Source organism: Sus scrofa, chromosome 2 (assembly GCF_054392235.1).
Source record: "Sus scrofa isolate SSC_HxYL_T2T_F1_AM1 chromosome 2, Sscrofa_HxYL_maternal_Yorkshire_Landrace_v2.0, whole genome shotgun sequence".
NCBI classification, from domain to species: Eukaryota; Metazoa; Chordata; class Mammalia; order Artiodactyla; family Suidae; genus Sus; species Sus scrofa.
The window spans coordinates 36,826,044-36,846,193 of NC_139384.1; the positions used below are offsets into that span (position 1 = coordinate 36,826,044).

The following is a 20,150-nucleotide window of genomic DNA, read 5'->3' on the forward strand; positions in this document are numbered from 1 at the left end:
GGTCATAAAATCACTCCCTACAAATAAAAGCCCAGGACCAGATGGCTTCACAGGTGAATTCTATCAAACATATAAAGAGGAATTGGTGCCCATCCTCCTTAAACTCTTTCAAAAGGTTGAAGAAGAAGGAATACTCCCAAAGACATTCTATGAGGCCACCATCACCCTCATTCCAAAACCAGGCAGAGATACCACCAAAAAAGAAAACTATCGCCCAATATCATTGATGAATATAGATGCAAAACTTCTCAACAAAATCTTAGCCAACCGAATCCAACAACATACCAAAAAAATTATACACCATGACCAGGTTGGGTTCATCCCAGGTTCACAAGGATGGTTCAACATACGCAAATCAATCAACATCATACACCACATTAACAAAAAAAAAGTCAAAAATCATATGATCATCTCAATAGATGCAGAAAAAGCATTTGACAAAGTTCAACATCCATTCATGATCAAGACCCTCGCCAAAGTGGGTATAGAGGGAACATTCCTGAATATAATCAAAGCCATTTATGATAAACCCACAGCAAATATAATCCTCAATGGGGAAAAACTGAAAGCCTTCTCACTCAAATCTGGAACAAGACAGGGATGCCCACTCTCACCACTGCTCTTCAACATAGTTTTGGAAGTCTTAGCCACAGCAATTAGACAAACAAAAGAAATCAAAGGCATCCATATAGGAAGAGAAGAGATCAAACTGTCACTGTATGCAGATGACATGATTCTATACCTAGAAAACCCTAAGGACTCAACCCCAAAACTCCTTGAACTGATTAATAAATTCAGCAAAATGGCAGGATATAAGATTAACATTCAGAAGTCAGTTGCATTTCTGTATACCAGCAATGAAGCATTAGAAAAGGAATACAAAAATACGATACCTTTTAAAATTGTACCTCACAAAATCAAATACCTCGGAATACACCTAACCAAAGAGGTAAAGGACCTATATGCCGAGAACTATAAAACCTTAATCAAAGAAATCAAAGAAGATGTAAAAAAATGGAAAGATATTCCATGTTCCTGGATTGGAAAAATCAATATTGTGAAAATGGCCATCCTACCCAAAGCAATCTACAGATTCAATGCAATCCCTATCAAATTACCCATGACATTTTTCACAGAACTAGAACAAACAATCCAAACATTTATATGGAACAACAAAAGACCCAGAATCGCCAAAGCAATCCTGAGAAACAAAAACCAAGCAGGAGGCATAACTCTCCCAGACTTCAAGAAATACTACAAAGCCACAGTCATCAAAACAGTGTGGTACTGGTATCAAAACAGACAGACAGACCAATGGAACAGAATAGAGAATCTGGAAATTAACCCTGACACCTATGGTCAATTAATCTTTGACAAGGGAGGCAAGAACATCAAATGGGAAAAGGAAAGTCTATTCAGCAAGCATTGCTGGGAAACCTGGACAGCTGTATGCAAAGCAATGAAACTAGAACACACCCTCACACCATGCACAAAAATAAACTCCAAATGGCTGAAAGACTTAAATATACGACAGGACACCATCAAACTCCTAGAAGAAAACATAGGCAAAACACTCTCTGACATCAACATCATGAATATTTTCTCAGGTCAGTCTCCCAAAGCAATAGAAACTAGAGCAAAAATAAACCCATGGGACCTCATCAAACTGAAAAGCTTTTGCACAGCAAAGGAAACCAAAAAGAAAACAAAAAGACAACTTACAGAATGGGAGAAAATAGTTTCAAATGATGCAACTGACAAGGGCTTAATCTCTAGAATATACAAGCAACTTATACAACTCAACAGCAAAAAAACCAATCAATCAATGGAAAAATGGGCAAAAGACCTGAATAGACATTTCTCCAAGGAAGATATACAGATGGCCAACAAACACATGAAAAAATGCTCAACATCGCTGATTATAAGAGAAATGCAAATCAAAACTACCATGAGATACCACCTCACACCAGTCAGAATGGCCATCATTAATAAATCCACAAATAACAAGTGCTGGAGGGGCTGTGGAGAAAAGGGAACCCTCCTGCACTGTTGGTGGGAATGTAAACTGGTACAGCCACTATGGAGAACAGTTTGGAGATACCTTCGAAATCTATACATAGAACTTCCATATGACCCTGCAATCCCACTCTTGGGCATCTATCCGGACAAAGCTCTACTTAAAAGAGACACATGCACCCGCATGTTCATTGCAGCACTATTCACAATAGCCAGGACATGGAAACAATCCAAATGTCCATCGACAGAGGATTGGATTCGGAAGATGTGGTATATATACACAATGGAATACTACTCAGCCATAAAAAAGGATGACATCATGCCATTTGCAGCAACATGGATGGAACTAGAGAATCTCATACTGAGTGAAATGAGCCAGAAAGACAAAGACAAATACCATATGACATCACTTATAACTGGAATCTAATATCCAGCACAAATGAACATCTCCTCAGAAAAGAAAATCAATCATGGACTTGGAGAAGAGACTTGTGGTTGCCTGATGGGAGGGGGAGGGAGTGGGAGGGATCGGGAGCTTGGGCTTATCAGTCACAATGTAGAATAGATTTACAAGGAGATCCCGCTGAATAGCATTGAGAACTATGTCTAGATACTCATGTTGCAACAGAAGAAATGGTGGGGGAAAAACTGTAATTGTAATGTATACATGTAAGGATAACCTGACCCCCTTGCTGTACAGTGGGAAAATAAAATTAAAAAAAAAAAAAAAAAAAAAAAAAAAATAAAATGGAGACTTTCTATAACCTCTTCTTATCTATTGCAAAACTTTGTTTCATTTTATCTTTGAACCTATTTCTGGTCCATTTCTATCTTAGAATATTACCCTTTATATATATACCTGAAAATATTTATTGATGAACTTATCATATTTCTCTGAAACAAAAGGATAGATAGAAATTAAAATAACTAAAAAAATTTAAACATAAAAATTAACACAAGGCTCCTTAAAAAAGTCTGGATTGAGTTATCACTTCGATGAATAAATATAGAATTTGCTCTAGAATGTAATGAATATTAAACATAAAATCTAAGATTTTATTATAAACTATCTCTTACAATGTTAAATCAATGGGCTCTTTGTTTGTTTTTCAATTGGCTCAGGTATCCACAAATATCCACAAATACTTCTTACTATAATAAGATAGGTTTCAGCATGAATTCTCTTTTAATTTTTGTTTTTATAAGGATCTTTACTGAGAAAATATGTTCCTTTAAATATCTAGATAGAAGTGTAGTAGGTTTTGTTATGGTTATGTAATTCACTTCTTCTAACTATGCTTGAATTAAGGTTTGTATATGACTTAGAAGATTTTTAACGTCTTTAGATCGCCATTTGTACATGTATGTATTCATGGTGTGTGTACGCTATGTCAAAACTTCTGCTTAACAAAAGGCATTGTCCTAGAATGTCCTTAGCATTAAAATGGAGTGTTTAACCTTTCCAGAAAGTTACAGTTAAATGAAGAAGACCATGTTATAACACCATATGACTTAGACAAAAAGATGTTTGTCTGCTAAACACCTGTTAGCATTCATGAGAATGATCCCTCTATTTCTCTTCTAACAGAATATTGAAACAATTGTTATTATCCTAAAGTAATTTTCCAGCCACCAATTTTCACTGTATTTATAAAGAATATCATTGAAACACCCTCAAATAGTATAACCATGATATTGATTAATTTTTAATCAAATTTATTAAAAAATCCATGCCTCTATGGGAAGACAAAATATAAACTCAATACCTATCCTGTTTCAGACTTATGACCTGCTATTAATGAATCTGAACTATGGAAACAAATTCCCTATTTGTGACATCAGTACCGGCACATGGTGCTCTAGGATTTGTAAAATAAGATATCATTTTGGATCCAGAACAATATTTTGGTTTTATCTAAGGCACGGTCTAAAAAAGTCCACTCTGGTTCTGTTTTCAGATCCATTGGCCACAGTAATGTGACCTCATGTCCTGGAATCCCCACTGGGGAGTGGTCCCATCATCTCAGACAAAGAGGCAGTAGTTTTTCCTCCATTATGTACTGTGAAGCTTAATTAATGGGTGTTAAGCAACTGGAAGATGCCAGATGAAAGCCTCCATAGAAATTACAACAAAAATTCTATACGAATTGCACAATATGTCATCTCAGCTGGCTCGGCTGATGAAATTGTCAGGTAATTGTCCCTGGGTTGGTTGAGTTCCTCTGGAGAAATAAGGTCCAAGATGGTATTGATCTTACCTAGAGCATGGAATATACCTGGAATGTATCTCAGCAAGAATTGTTTGTTTGGTAAGAAATTACTTTTTAACTTCAACTCAGGTTCTTCCATAAAAGTGTCTGATCACAACTAAGTAATAACTGAGATGTTGAATTTATGCATAGTTTTTGTTTTACAGCTTCACTTCCAGATGTGCTCATAACAGGGAGGGCATATAAGATTATCTCTAGGGTCAGTTTCAATCAGTCCGTTATGGTTGTCAGGAAGGCAATAATGAAAAGGATTCTGAGGCTACACCTTACAGTCTTCAGAAAAGAGGGTCAGTAGAGATGAATATTGGCTCTTGCGGCAGCCAAAGCAAAGAAATGTAGCAAAAGTGCCTTGTAATTTCCATGCCTGGTATAGGCCATAATTACTATGGTTAAATAGAAAGTGGTAATGATATTCATACACGTATCTAGGATAACCCCTAAGGGTATGGTACACCCAATCCTGCCAAGTCATGTTCAGTTCTCTAAGTACAGACATAAAATATTCAGCTGGATTTTTCCCCCTAGTAACTGGCTAATATGAAAATAACCAAGTGAATTTTATTAAGCCATTGGTCAGTAACCAGTCATTTGATTGAATTTAACCTGCTTTTCTTCATACCAGTGCAGATACAGCTTGAACAGCTTTTTTTTAATAGCTGCACCCATGGCAATATGGAAGTTCCCAGGCCAGGGACTGACTCTAAGCTGTAACCTACCCCAGAGCTGTAGCAATGCAGAATCCTTAATGTACTGCACTGTGCCAGGGATGGAATCCCATGCCTCTGCAGCAACCCAAGCCACTGCAGTCAGGTTCTTAACCTACTTCCCTACAGTGGGAACTCCCTTAAAGAGCTTTTGAGTGAATATTTTCTAGGGGTTGGGTCGATTTCTAATTAAACTCTGAAGGGCCTTTGGGCTTCAGAAAATTTTAAACTATAGAATTACCTTGTTCTTTCTTGGGGTCAATTAACTGGGCAGATTCTTTGCATTCAGTCTGAAGCACCTGAACCTTAGCTAAAGTTTCATTTTCTCTCTCAGCAGCTGGAAACCTATCTCCTTGTGCAACAGAAACTAAAGGTTCATACTGAGCTGAACAGGCCTTGGCGCCAGTCCCCAAATATTGATGTGCAGAATACCCCAGAAAGTGCAGTTTCACTCTTCTCCCTTTCATCAGCTGTGAAAGGATGTGAAGGAAGTATGCCAGGTTGTTATTCAACTCTAGTATTTAATCAAGCATTACCCGGGCTCTTCTGAAACTCTCCAGCTTCTAAATTGAGAGGAAAAGCAAAGAGAACACAGGATGGAAACTATTTAATTGAGCAGGCTCCCAGGATTACTTGAGATCACGTGGCCATTCTCAGCCGGTCCCTCTTACTCCCCAAACTTCTGAAAGTCAGCAAACAACCCCACCTCAATTCTGGTGGTGATCTCTAACTTAACATTTCACTGCTTTCTATGGGATCCAATATGCATTCATTCACTTTGTGCTAAGTGTGACTTCCTCTAAATCCGAATTCAGTGTACTGCAGACAGGGCCCCTCACTACTGAGCCCATTATGCTTTCTCTGTTTGGGTTTTAAGTACACATATTAGGGCATCCCCACTTCGGGAAAGACATATTGGTTTATGAATTAGGAGAACAGCATGCGGCCATGGCCACCATGAGCAACAGGTGCAAGGCCTGACTCCTTTGGGTTTCCTCATCTGAAAAGGAGGACCCAGCATGTGTCAGAAATTGCTGATATACCAGCACCCATTACCAAAGTCTTTGTCCATATATATATATATTTTTTTCCACTTAGGGTAAGAAATGTATGCCCTTTGTTTGCCAACACTCAAGAGAAGTGGCCTGTCCTGAAGTCAAAGCCAACCCATGAAAGCTGGAGGGTTGGGCTTTTTTTTTTTTTTTTTTTTTTTTAAAGGCCTGAATGAGGTGATATCTTCATGCTGACAGCTGAGAAGCAGGTCAGTCAGGTTCCTGGGTGCTCTATTACACAAGCAAGATACAGCCAGCACCACCTAATTTTGTTTCTCTGGCACCCTCCTGCGCAGTGGGACGCTGTTGGAACACTTAACCCGTCTGCTTTCTCTAATGCGCAGCAGTCTCATTCCAGACACGGCAGCTGTGAGATTTCAGTTCCTGTTTGTAAACAACTCCTAGGCCTGAAGGTAAGTGTGTGCTGGATTACATAGGATTCCTGGTCCCTCATCCTTCTCTCTCTCTCTCTCTCTCTCTTCCTCTCTCTCTTATTTATTTACCCAAGAGAATCAAAGCAAGCTGAACTTTTTGGCAGAACAGTCCAGCCATTACCTACAGAGACCCTTGTAAAGGCAGGTAGTTGTTCCATTAAGTAATTATCTTCCAAATGAGCAGTTGCGTTGAGTTAATTTTAAGAATTACTGCCAAGTTTGCTAGATGATGAAAACAGCTGAAGAGTTAAATAAAAACCTTGCTTAAAACGTACATAACTATGAGAGTTTCCTTAAGTCAGATCTTAGTAAAAATTCCAAAATGTTTAAAGCGGAAGTGCCTGCATAAATATAAATTGAATATTTAGATTTAAATTATATATTGCACCTAGAAGTTCTTGCTGATGTATTAGAATACGATAGCTTTTGGAAAACAATCTGCTAATGCAACGAATTACAAGCTCCTATATATCTTTTCCAAAGATTTTCTTAATCAAAAACTGGCAAAATGTTGTGTATGTAATTATTTTACGTAGCATGGTATGAGGTAAATACACATGGAATCATTGGAAATCTAAAAGGCTAATAAACCAGTCGTTGCAGAAGACATCCCATGGAATTAAGATGTGGGTTAAGTTTTATTAAAATTATTTTCAGTATGTGGCTCTGTAAGGCACCTTTTATTAAAGACACATTGATTTGCCATTTGCCACTTTCTAGTCAATCCACAGAGATGTTTCAACAGTGAAACATAATAGAAGGCCGAAAACCCCATGTTTTGGAATTTGAATCCAGAATATTTCTTCTGGAGACATAATCTTTCTGTTATTTCAGTATTGAAGTTTATGACTGAGAATGCCCAAGTTAGCAGGGAGTATGACATTCTGTATACTTTCCTGTGCTTTATGCCTTCCTCAGTCTTTTAATTAGAATGGTGTTCACAAACTTTTGTATTTTTTCTTCCCTGAGGGAAAGTCATGTTTTTCATTTCTTTCTTTTAAAATCAAATAAAGTGAATGATATGCCTAGAGTCCTGAGGTATAATCGTACTTTTGAGCTGGTTAAATCTCATCCATTCAAAACTCTCCTATAAAAGAGGCATTTCTGGAAGCAAAATTCCTTTTCTCTTCATTTATTATGGATCTTCCATTTAGAGAAAGCAAAATACTGTCCAAGATTGGAAAAGGCCACTCAGAGTAACACGCAAGGTCTGCCTGGGATATTGGCTACATGTCAGACTGAGTTGCTTATGACAAAGATAAACAAAACTCATCTGTCTGAATTTGTAGCCTGAGATCTAGAATAAGGTCTATCACAGGCAACTAAGAGAAGTAGCACAGTATAAATTCCTTATTATTTCGCTGCAGAAACATGTTTTTATATTATCCACTTAGTGTACCTAATGTTTATATTTAAAATTTTTGATTTTGATTTAGTTTAGAATGACTAGCATCTCTCTTCTCTTGCCTGGGTTGATTACCTGACACAAACCAGGGTAACTAGTTATTTTTAAAGCTTGGTGTAAAATGGATACGACTCAGTTACAAGGAGAAGTCTGGACAGAATAATAACTTTACAAACTTAAGGGGGAGCAATATTATGTGCAGTGAATGTGGATTTGCTTCCCTTAATGGCCAGAAGGGTTTTGTTTTCCCCTTTTCGCCACCTCCTGCAGCCCTCTATACAAAGGAGGAATGTGAAACCACTTTTTAGTGCCAATACCAAAGACGGGGAGAAAATAGTGTTCATTTTCTTTGCATAGAGGAATTTTTTTTTTCTTAAAAAACAGTGAAACTCTCTGAAAGTATATTTTAAAACTTATTAAACACTAGAAACAATAAAAACATTTCAATAAATACAGAGAGATTTGTAGTCTTTAAGGTATCACAAAGTAGCTGGAAATCCTCCTCCCTCCTTCTGTTTCCTTTATAATTTTAAGCTTAGAAGTTTTTCAAGTTTCTAATGATTTTATCTCTGTTCCTATTTTATATCCTCAAAATTCCTCTTAGGAATTTCCACCTAGAGGCAAGAAGGGGCAAAGAGAAGGAGGAGAAATGATGCTACCTGGTTCTCCTGAGTGTCTTTCTCTCCCTCCAATTTCACTTTATTTCATTCCCATATTCTCTCTGCCTCCACCCTGTACCTGGTTGACTGATGAATTAGGGAACACATGAGCATGTCATCCATCATCCAGCTAAACTTGACATTACAAATATACAACATAGTCTAAATATCTCAACTCAAGAAATGAAGAGAGACTGGGAAAAAAGCATAAAGAACACATTTCTTTCATTGATCTCTGGAGCCTCTGGACCACTACCACTAACCTTTCCTGCTTACAACATGCATTGTTCAATTCAGAATGGGGTCCAACGTAACCAAAATTGCCTAGTCTTTGCCCCAGAAAATCCAGGGCTGGGGTTCTGAATAGCTGATGGCTTCAGTTCCTGGCTGCTTCTGTTCCTTTAAGATGAAAGCACCTGAGGAAGAGGTAGAAGCTGGTTCTCTTAGAAGCCAGAGAGCAGCAGCAAAGCTGTTCCCAGAGGCCAACCTGGGACAACAGCAACAAATCAATATTCACAAAAGCCTTACCCACAACTATATAAATTTTGGAATAAATTGCATGTGGTATTCACAACAGACTGTCTTATCCCACACTTCCCTTTCTTTCTTTTCCTGTTAAGAAATGATAGGCAGTAACAGAATGCTTGTCTCATTGGAGGTGCAGATACCTTAGGTTTTCAAGTTACAATCAAAAGCTGGGTGAAGGGCAGAGATATCTTCTTAGTGGTTCCAGGTTGCCAGCAAAGGGAAACAAGGACAACAAAACTCACTTTGATGACTTGATGTGTGGATTCTCATTATGGGAAGGGAGCAAAAGCTCTATGCCATGTTCCTCATATGACATTATGAGAAAATCAGATGAACATCTAAGGGTCATTCCGTTGCACCTGTGCTCCTATGAACGCTTCATTAGGAAGAGAAAATAACCAAAAAGCTAAGGTTTAGGGAAAGCAAGTTAAACTGCCCAACACTGAGACAGGTGGGCAAGTAAAATGCATAAGCAAATCAGATCACTGGCAGTAGACAATGAAAAAAACTCTAAAGTTTGCTATGAATTTAACAGAGTTCACAGGAAAGAGCGTCTCTGAAAAGATCCATAGAAGTACTTTTAAACTGAACTGAATTGTATTTTAAATGTGCTAGGTGAGGCAATGGATTAATGAAATGTCCCAGAACTACAGATCCTGGGGATAATCATTCTTGTGTTCATGTTAATCTGTAAACTACATGGTAAAAGTGTTTACCTAGAAACTATGACGACAACTGTTAGATTTTCTTAAATTAGGATACAAGTTTATTTAGTATGTTTGAGAGATACTTAAGGTAGAAGTCCCTAATTTTCCAATGTTTAAAAATACTAGATTATCAACTGCTCTAGTTAAAATAATTAAATTTGGAGGACCTGTGCTAAGAAATGTTTTCAGGAAAAAGTTCTAAAAAACAGTAGAGTACCAAATTTTATATTTCTTTGTAACTTTTGTTATACAGATGAGTGATTACTAGCTTTTAAAGCCAAGGTTTGAATCCTAACCCTATCTTTCAGTCACTAGCTATTACTCATTTTTTTAAAGTTCCATTTAATCATCTGTAATTTAGGATTAATAATCCCTCACTGATTATTTTAAGAATTAAATGAGAAAATCTGCAAAGCAGCTGATACAGTAAGTACATAATAGTCATACGTCTTCCAATTATGTTAACATTTTAGGATCTAAGTGAATTTTCCTGATTATCACAGAAAAACAAATGAAACAAATAGAACTATCACAAATACAAACGCCTGTATAATCCCTACCAAATTCAAGAAATAGAGTATCAGGAACTCACAGAAGCCCCTTTCATGTCCATCCAGCTAACACTATCCTCTCCCTTCCCACCAGCAACCACTTTCCTGACTTCCAACATTCTAGGAGGTTTTTTGGCCTGTGTTTGAACTTTATGCACATGGAATCACACAGTACAACTGTCACTTTAAGCTCTGTGCTATGTTTGTGATAATTACTCATGTTATTATGTGTAGGTCTAGTTTACTTTTCCATGTAGAAATATTACAGTTTACTATTCAACATGTTACTGACGGATGTTTAGGTTGGAGACACACAAATAATGCTCTTATGGATGTTCCTGTATATCGGTCTGCTTGCTTTTTAAATAGAATTTTTCTAAGAGATAAGCACATGGCATGGAAATTATTGTTATCTTTTAAACCTTAGAAATCCACAGGTATGAACTGCTTGCTAAAAGCTTTTGGAGAAAAAAAATATTCTATCACAACGTATTAGATATGTTTAAGTTGGATCGCTATATAAGAAATCATTAAGCAAGGAGGAGAGCACTTAAAACCAAATGATAATCAGGGAGAGTACTTACAGGGTCCTCAGACTCCAATGAAAAATCATCAAGGTTGAAAATATTTGTAGAAATTTCTGGGAGAGATTTTAAGAAATGGCCAATTAATGTTGGACCTAAATTACAGCAGTTGCACCTCCTCCCTTTTCTTATCTCAATCATCCTAGAGACTTTTAGTGAAAAATAAGCTCTAAGGTACAATTCAAATAATGTAAAATCAGATTTAAGGCTTTATTGTTTGAGGAGGGATAGTCTAACATTTTTTTTTTTAAAGAATACTTTTCTTCAATTAAAAACACTTTAAAGTTTAGCACCTAATTAAGTTGGCTTTCAGTGCTGCTTTTTTCAATTATCAGCTTCCATCACTGGCCACTCTGAACCTGCAAAATGGCAACAATGTGAGCTATTCTTTTTTTACTCAAGTGATCATTGTGAGGATCAAATGAGATGATATAAACTCTAAGACGTTTATAGAAATATGATTACATTTTAATAATAAGAGATTGAGGTTAATGTTTATTGACTGCTTACTATAAGTCGGATATTGTTTAGCTTCAGACTAAATCATTTCACTTAATCTGCAGACCACTGTGAACTCAGTTAATAAAGCAACTGCTTATGATGATGATTATTTTTCATGTTATTCATAATAGAAGCCAAAATTACAATATAAACATAATTTTAAAGCCTGTTCCTCATATCCTCCTATCCATGAATTGTGGCTTTTCCACTCTTAAGAGGCAGAATAACATGCCTGGATTAAATGTCAGAACCAAAGTTTCAAACGCCAACTCTACCACTATCTAGTCAGGTAATTTTTTCCACATGCATTCCCAATTAGATTCTTAATGTATACTATAAGGGATTAAATTAAAGAATCCCCAAATCTGAGAGTTTTTCTGACTTTCTGTAATTTGAAATTAATAGGAAAAAGGGTAATGTGAAGTAAAGACATTGTGAAAAAAGGGATGTTAACTTTAAATTCAAGTAACTAAATTAGAAACTAATAAAATGTTTTCAAGTGGAGTTCCTGACTGACTTACTTTAAAGTGGTATGTTTAGTGTATAATCAATAACATCTTTTTCATAATAAATATTTCAAATTAAGGCTTTATAAAGAACACGTTTTTTTTAAACTAGGTTGAAGAAATCAGCCAGCTCTACATGCCCTATATTTACATGAAAATTTCATGAAAAATTTTACTTAGCAGTCCATATATAATAATGTGTGTGTGTGTGTGTGTGTGTGTGTGTATTTCAATTTTCCCCAAGTAAATGATCTTTGGAATAATAAAATAGTAGTGTCTGGCTTGACAAAGTTTTTGCATGGCATTTATCTAGAGAAAGAAAGAAAGAAATATTATATAGAAAATAGAACTCAGTGACTCTAGTTTTAATAAAATCCAAAGAAAACAACCTTTGGAATAAAAAGTATGGTATTACCATCTCAGCATTATATCTCTAGATTTCTTAAATCACTTTAAAAATGCAGCTCCATTGCAAAAAAACAGAAACAAAAACAAAAAAACACCTCAATACTTCACTTAAAAGTTCACATGGTAATTATTTTCTTTCAGATTCTCCTCATTAACACCTATACCAATGAAGATTACAATGTTGACTTCAGCCAAAATTCTGTTGATTTTAACTTTGTTTAGTTTACTACTATTTGGAAGCCATGGGCAAGAAGATCAAAGAAAAAATACAACACAAAGCATTTCAGAAGGCTTAAAAACAGGGGAAAATGAATCTGTTCCCTTGGAAAGTAAAGCAAATTTAACCTTAGATAAAGACAATAGAGAAACCTCCAATTCCAAGGCAAGTAATTTATCTCTTGGGGGTCTATCAAATAAAACCCATGGAATAAATTCCCATCATAATTTGTCAACAGACAACTTTTCCAGGAGTCCGAGCCCCATGCCCACATCTTCCCCAAGCCCTATCCACAGCTTTGTTTCTAAGTTGCCTTGGAATTCATCTATAGCAGATGAAAACTCTCTGCAAGTCTCTATACCTCCCAATGCTACAGCTACTGTATCTTCAGAAAACATCACTTGGTCTTCAGTCAATGATACTATGAAAGCTCCTGACAACAGTTCCATTACAGTTAACAACCTCCCTTCAGGACCAAACACCACACCTGTGACCTCCGTCATGGAAACAGATGGTTGGCATACCACAACCAGAGACAGCTTGGCGGAGCTTACCCCATATCAAGAAACAACTTTACAGCCCACCCTGAAATTCACCAATAAGTCAAAAATCTTTCCAAATACAGAAGACCCCCAAGAAGGTAAATATAAATGGATTAAACTTTCCTTTTGTGTGAAACTAAATCTCCAAGTGAAATCATTACATCTAAGGAATGTGTCATGCTGGGAAAATGGAGGAGACAGCAATAGTACAGGTGGTTCTCCTTTTGGGGGGCGACCGTGATATTCATAGTAAATAGTGAAGGAATTTTAGGGCTTCAGTCAGCATGTACTAGTCATTACTGTATGGGAATGTGATAAGATAGTGGGACAAAATGAGAAGTAGGTTAGGTTCAAAAGAAATAAAAACTGAGGTTAGTGGTACAGTTTTGAGAAATTTTACTGCATCTCAGAAGGACTACCTGAAATTTCACATGCTTTAAGAATACAACTGAATTTTAAAAATATATGCACGTGAGTTTTGAAAATAGAATGAAATAAATAAACGTAAATTATATGAAACTACATAGCAATCATAGGAAAACAGAATACTGATCTGAAAAAATGAACACTCAAAAAAAGGATAGCCTCCTTAATTTTGAGTTTGGTACCTACTAAATACCATAAAAATTGAATTTAGCTGTATCACAAGAAAACTGTGTTTGGGGACATTTCTGTTTCATTTAGGTATTAGTCAAGCTTTAAAACAAAGTGAAAAGAGAACTCTAATATTTAATGAAAAGTCATTTCATTTTATTTTCTCAGGTCTAATCAGGTTTTTGTTTTCTGAACTTAAAAAAAAAATACTCCTCTTTTCTCCCCACCACAAAATCGTTGATATCCAATATAATCAATCTACAAATTATACTAATGATGTAAATACCAACTCGTATATACTGAAAGTTGTCAGTGTACAGGAAAAATTTTAAATTCTGAAATCTAGACTTTATTATATCACTGTAACTAATATATATACATATATTTTCATTATTTTAAGACAACTTTCCATTTATAATACTCTGATAATTCACAAGATTTTTTAAAAAAACATTCTTTGTTTTGTCTTTCTAAACCCAATAATCAGAGTTGCTTGGTGGCTCAGTGGGTTAAGGATCTGGTACTGTCATTGCTGTGGCTTGGGTCACTGCTACGGTATGAGTTTGATTCCTGGTCTGGGAATTTCAGCATCCCCCACATGGGGCCAAAAAAAAGCCACCGATATACATATTGAGAATACTAAGTACTTACTCCTGCCATTGCTCTTCAATCAGATAAAGAAGACTTAGTTATTTCACTTCACTTTTATTTTAGTAAAAAATGTGCTGCTATTAACCTTCCAACTTTTTTTTTGTACATATATGGAGTCTGATATAGAATTAGAGACCCTCTAAGACCCCCTGTGTGTCCCCAATTAGTGAACTTCTCAAGAATTTTTTTTTAAACTTGAAAATAAAATGCACTAAGTATGAATCCAGAGAGCATTAAGTAGTTTATTGATGACTTAGTCTTCAATTAAGGCACTTGGTAAGGGAATGATAGGGTGCAATTTGGGACTCCCTTAAACCAGATCTACATATCTGCTTACAATGCAAACATCCTGCCTTGTTTGGTCTATTTGTTGTATTTGGAAATATTCTCTATCAGGATACATTTCTCTCTCCATATAAGGCCTTTTTACTTGGGGTTTGTAGGTTCATTTTCTATTACCCACTTACCCCCATTAGCTTTTTACTTTGGATTATTATAGAAGCAAACTCAAAGTTTATCTCATCATTACAGCAAGAGTTGATTAAAAACTTAATATAGGATCCAACATAGAAATTAGATCTTAATGGAGCATACACATGGTATTTTAGTATTATTAGCGTTAATAAGTAATGAGACAGTTATAAAACTAAGGCTTAGAAGTATTTCGAGATAATTCAAATTTTGTATGGTTTTATCAGGAAGTATATTTTCCAATATATCTTAAAGCTCAATACTTTATGAAACATACACTCTCCCTATATATTGATGTATATATATATATATATCGATATATAGATATATCTGGATGATATCAATTATCTAATATAAAAGAAGTGTTAAATATTCTTTTCTTACAGCAAGTCCACATGCATATATTTCTGTTCTTTGAATAATTATTTCCTGTTTCTTATCTGTAAATTATTTTTTGTCTTCTAGAGAACAGAAATACAGGAGTAGTATTTGGGGCCATTTTGGGTGCTATTCTGGGTGCTTCCCTGCTTAGTCTCGTTGGCTACTTGTTGTGTGGAAAAAGGAAAACAGACTCATTCTCCCATCGGCGACTTTATGACGACAGAAATGAACCAGGTAAAAACAATTTTCAGAACTTTGCTTGCACACAGTGGTTTAATTAAGTAAGGATGCTAATGTTCACTGAATTTTCTAGAAGGAATTCGGAGATTCCTATGACAGAAACAAAATAAAGATTATTTTGATCTACTCTCTGTTCCTCAAAGGACATTACCAAAATAATAATGGACCTGTGAGTAAGATTTTAAAGCCATGTGGAACTGTTGCTCATTGCATCACAATTGATTTTAAAAAAAAATTTCTAGAACCTAAAACATATCATAATTGAAATATAATTGTATGATATTAAGAACAAAAAGGTCAGTTTTGTTAGCAAGTAAGGGCAAAGCCATTCTTTACCATTATTGGATCTCAGCAGCAGTAATTTGAACAATTTATTCTAATTTGGAGCTCTTCTCTTCCAAAGTTTACACATATACAATACCCTCTATGAGTTACATTAATGAGTCTCTAAAACAGAATCACTAAAGAGCTGCATATCTGGGTAAAGTCACCTTGACTCAAAAATTTCCAACTCATGTGGTGGAAAAAGCAACCACATCATGAAGGAGAAATATATCAGCTAAGAATTAAAGCACTGAGTTTGCTCTCAATAATACAATATTAATTATATCAGAAATGAGATCACATCAAATACTTGACTCATCTCTTTTTTTAATATAAATTCCAGGAAAGAAATCTGTTTTCTGATTTACTCAAGGGATTCTTGTCACCATAGAGATAGTTAAGTGACTCTGTTGGATCCCATTAATAAAGCCTTGTTGATTTTTGATAAGTTCAGATCATTATTAACATATTCATTTTCAGAACCAAATCCATTAATTGTAACTTTAAGTGAATTCTATTTATGGGTTTCTAGCAATCTGTAGAAAATAAAAAATATCATTTTTCAAAATGGAAGGATAGGATTTCAATCCAGAAATTTCTGAACTTTTTTTTTAACTTTAGAATATTTTCTTTTTATGTAATCATACCCCAAAGCTCAGTCTATCAACTTGATGTAATCTAAGATGTTGTGATTGAGACATAATGGGATAATTGAATCACAACACCTGTTTTGCTCCTTCAAGGCAGCTTTGAGAGACCTCTCCAAAATCCCTAAGGTTCCTGACAGCTCAGTTTGTAAATAGATGGCTTAAGGAACAGGTAGGACATGAAAATACCTAGCTGAATAATTACATTACTAGCCTAATTAGTAATTAGTCACTGCTATAGTATTTAGGTACCTAGTACATGACAAGTTTTCTTTAAAAATAAACTTAAGTTTATTAAGGAAATAATCATTGGCTGTTTGCTGAAAGAGAAAAAAATGTCTTCTATATTTTCAATCAGAAAACCTCAAGTGCATAATAACTTGGATCTATCAGAAGGAAATATAAGGTTTCACCAATAGTTTTCTTTCACTCCATCTTCCATGGCTCACCCATAAAGATATTTGGACACTTGGTGAAATAATGACACTGATTTTAAAATTAAAGTTCTTCACTTTCAAAAATTATTTTTATACCAAAAGTAAAAATTCTGAACATGTTGGCAAGGCTGTGAATTCACAAGGTTCAAAAGTCAATGAGACATGTCAATATTTCTTTACATTGCTGTATTTTGTTGTGATCTTTGTATTAATCTCTTTATTTTTGGACCATCAGAAGTGAAGTTTTGGAAATTAAACTGTTCCTCATTTTAAGGGAAAAAAAAGGTGGCTTGAAAAATATCAACTTATTTAAAATTTCAAAACCAGTATCGGCAAAGTCCGTATAAAAACTGTTAACTACTTACTCGTTCAAAACCATTCCTATAGTGTAGCTGATGCCTGAGTATGTATCTTCTAGATTGTCACTATAAACAATTTTTACTTCCTTTTTTTAGTTCTGCGACTAGATAATGCACCGGAACCTTATGATGTGAGTTTTGGGAATTCCAGCTATTACAACCCAACTGCGAATGACTCATCTACTCCAGCAGGCCTGGAAAATGCACACGATGGCATTCCTATGGATGACATACCTCCACTTCGTACCTCAGTATAAAACTAAAAGGGAAAACAGGCTTCTAATGGCGATTGTGCACCTACATTCTGGCCTTTTCAAGTCCATCTTCCAAAAGCTGAAGTGAGAACACTGCCACGTGGCCTGTGCCAAGGAGAACTGTCAAAACATTAGACTAGTGGCAGAAACAAAGAGAGGATAAATCATCTGAAAGTCTTCCTTATTTACCATTTTTTGGCTGTGCTGAATCACCTTAATTTGTATTGGGGTCTATTTTTTTCTTAGTAAGAAATGTTTATGGAATTAGGTAAAACCGAAAGATTTCACCATGATTGCCCTGCCTGACAATTTAATTTTAAAAAATCCTTCAATGAAAATAGGGACCCAAAATCATATTTTTACTTTTTTGTGGGGGCGAGGTTAGACAAAAAACTAATGGATGGACTCTTCAGTGCTTCCCATGTAGAACTAATGCCATATAAAAAGTTCACATTTTCAGAAGAAAAACTGCAAGGTGATTTTTTTTTTTTTTAATCTTTGACTTAAAGCTATGAAGAAAGTATCACACAGAGTTTCTGTTTCTGGGAAATGAAGGTAAGGGGAATGAGAGACTTGTATTCTAGAATGTTTTACTTTTCCTTATCAGCAGGTATACATTTAGCCCCTTGAGTTGCCAAGCTGACAGGGACTCTGCATTCAACAGACCCTAACCAGGTAGGAAAGCTGACCCTAACCAGGAAAGCAATCGCTTGCCTTTAAAGCAATGGGAAGTCCAATGTGTGATTTACTTTAGGAGTCAATTAATTGGGTTATTTAAAAACTCAGTGAGCAACATGGTGAAAAAGTCAGCCAATATATATACCTAGAGATAATTTTCACAGCTTTAAGATACTAGATAGGAACAGGATTTATTTTGTATTAGAGGTTACTGTTCAATCACATATGGAATAGATACTGAATCTCTAAGTTAAAATAAATAAAGGTTAAATAAATACAGGAATGTAAGCCTTAAGCAAACAAAACATTTTCTGAGCATCACTTTTACAAGTGAAAATGCAAGAAGAAGCTTCATTTGGATTCTAGTATGTTTCCATTTGTCTTTAATTACTGCCTGTTTTGGCAGGAAAATACACTCCATTGTATAGGAAGGCCAAGGCTTTAGGGATCAGAGGATTGGAGCAAGAATTAAATTCCCCAAGAAACAGTGAATGTGTGAAGAAGTTATACAGAACAAGGGATTTTACTGTTAAATTAATATATGGAGTGTGCTTAAGGGGAGGGCATATGGGTGTGTGCGTGTGTGTGCGTGTGTGTGCGTGTGTGTGTGTGTGTGTGTGTGTGTGTGTGTGTGTGTGAATGTGAAGAAACATAGCAACAGCCTCAGAAAATAAGGCCAGGAAGTAAGTAATGGGAGAACATACTTACCCCATATTGCCATAAAAATAGCAAAGAAGACTGTCCCTCCATTGTCAAACAGATATGTCACCTTAATGGAAAACAAAGATGTTAGTCACACTGTGGTTATAATAATCCAGTGATTACTTTTTGCATTTAGGTACTATGATTTTTCTCCCCAATGGATTCACATTATTTCATAGTTTGCAGATATAAGATATGCAGTCCTTTCATGGGTCCGGCAACAGTTTCATGTGATTTTTTCATGGCGAGAGGTGAGGAATAAGCATTTCCCCCCTTTTCCTCTCTCTTCCTTTTGGACTCCACCTTCATTTCTGCCTAGAAGTGGTTCTAGTACTCTGAGGAAGTATTTGCAAGCCAAAAATGGAAGCTACAAAAGAAGCATTAATAAGTTAGAATTTTTCCTGGAAGGCTCAACCAGCTGCACTTCCTGTTAGCAAAACTTCCAGGGTTAGGAGAATTGCAAAATGCAGAATTCCACCAGTGAGCCAGCCCTTCCGATGGGAAGGTATCACAGTGCTACCCCTACTCAGATGTCTTTCAGAATGTGCCACGGATCTTTAAGAAGTTTCAGAAAACAGTGGACATTTAGGATACAGTCCAAATGTTTGTTAATTAGACATGACCTGAAGTTTTATAAAGAACAATGTACAGTTATACAATATTACTGAATATGCACTTCAGGGTTGTCAGAATTGTTTGATTTTAATAAAGTATAAATTCAATTTACCATTGCTTCTTTTCATTTGCCTAATGTCCTAACTATATTTATACTTTAGTGAGGGCAATTAAACTAATATAGCCAAGTCAATATATGTTTGGCAGTCAAGTATATACCACAGAAACTATGGAGAAGATATTTCCTGTGCTATCCTCACAGGAACCAGAGACCAATTAGGAGCTACAGAACATCATTCTAAGGAAAGTGGGAGTAGAAACGTGTCTTCTTTGCTCAGTCTACAGTCTAAGGGCTGCTCAATGGGGGCATTGAAACAATGCTAATGCGCATTTTGCTTGTTTGGTTGTTTTGTTTTTTAAGGCAGCACCCATGGCATGTGGAAGTTCCAGGCTATAGGTCGAATTGGAGCTGCAGTTGCCAGCCTACGCCACAGCCTCAGCAACGCAGGATCCGAGCTGCATCTACCACCTACACCACAGCTCATGGCCACACAGGATCCCCCACCGACTGAGGGAAGCCAGGGATCGAATTCTCATCCTTTCAGATACTATCTGGATTCATTTCTGCTGCTCCACAATGGGAACTCCTCACTAATACACACTTTAATGGTAACATCTGAAATATACACTGCAAAACAATATGTGAACCAGGT

The 20,150-nt window shown here is 35.9% G+C and overlaps 2 protein-coding genes across 15 annotated transcripts in view; one reads left to right on the forward strand and one right to left on the reverse strand.

Moving 5' to 3' along the window:
• Window positions 1-20,150, reverse strand: part of ANO3 (anoctamin 3) — a 483,543-nt gene that overhangs the window by 61,212 nt on the left and 402,181 nt on the right. For 12 of the 14 annotated variants that reach the window (XM_085011613.1, XM_085011611.1, XM_085011612.1 and 9 more), the window contains one exon: window positions 18,829-18,889. In XM_085011613.1, the coding sequence (XP_084867739.1) occupies window positions 18,829-18,889 (61 nt within the window). Of the gene's footprint in view, window positions 1-15,435; window positions 15,512-18,828; window positions 18,890-20,150 lie in introns of those variants that run through there. The other 2 variants (XM_085011614.1, XM_085011615.1) reach the window with 1 other exon arrangement.
• Window positions 6,250-19,548, forward strand: MUC15 (mucin 15, cell surface associated). Its single transcript, XM_021083239.2, has 4 exons — window positions 6,250-6,455; window positions 12,467-13,182; window positions 15,266-15,415; window positions 17,285-19,548. The coding sequence occupies exons 2-4, from the start codon at window positions 12,492-12,494 to the stop codon at window positions 17,443-17,445; spliced, it is 1,002 nt and encodes a 333-aa protein (XP_020938898.1). The 5' UTR covers window positions 6,250-6,455; window positions 12,467-12,491; the 3' UTR covers window positions 17,446-19,548.

Bases quoted from the DNA above. Each gene is read 5' to 3' on its own strand.
- MUC15 (XM_021083239.2), top strand. From the start codon at position 12,492: ATGAAGATTACAATGTTGACTTCAGCCAAAATTCTGTTGATTTTAACT. The intron at 13,183-15,265 runs GTAAATATAAAT...TTTGTCTTCTAG, and splicing joins TACAGAAGACCCCCAAGAAG to AGAACAGAAATACAGGAGTA. The intron at 15,416-17,284 runs GTAAAAACAATT...TCCTTTTTTTAG, and splicing joins TGACGACAGAAATGAACCAG to TTCTGCGACTAGATAATGCA.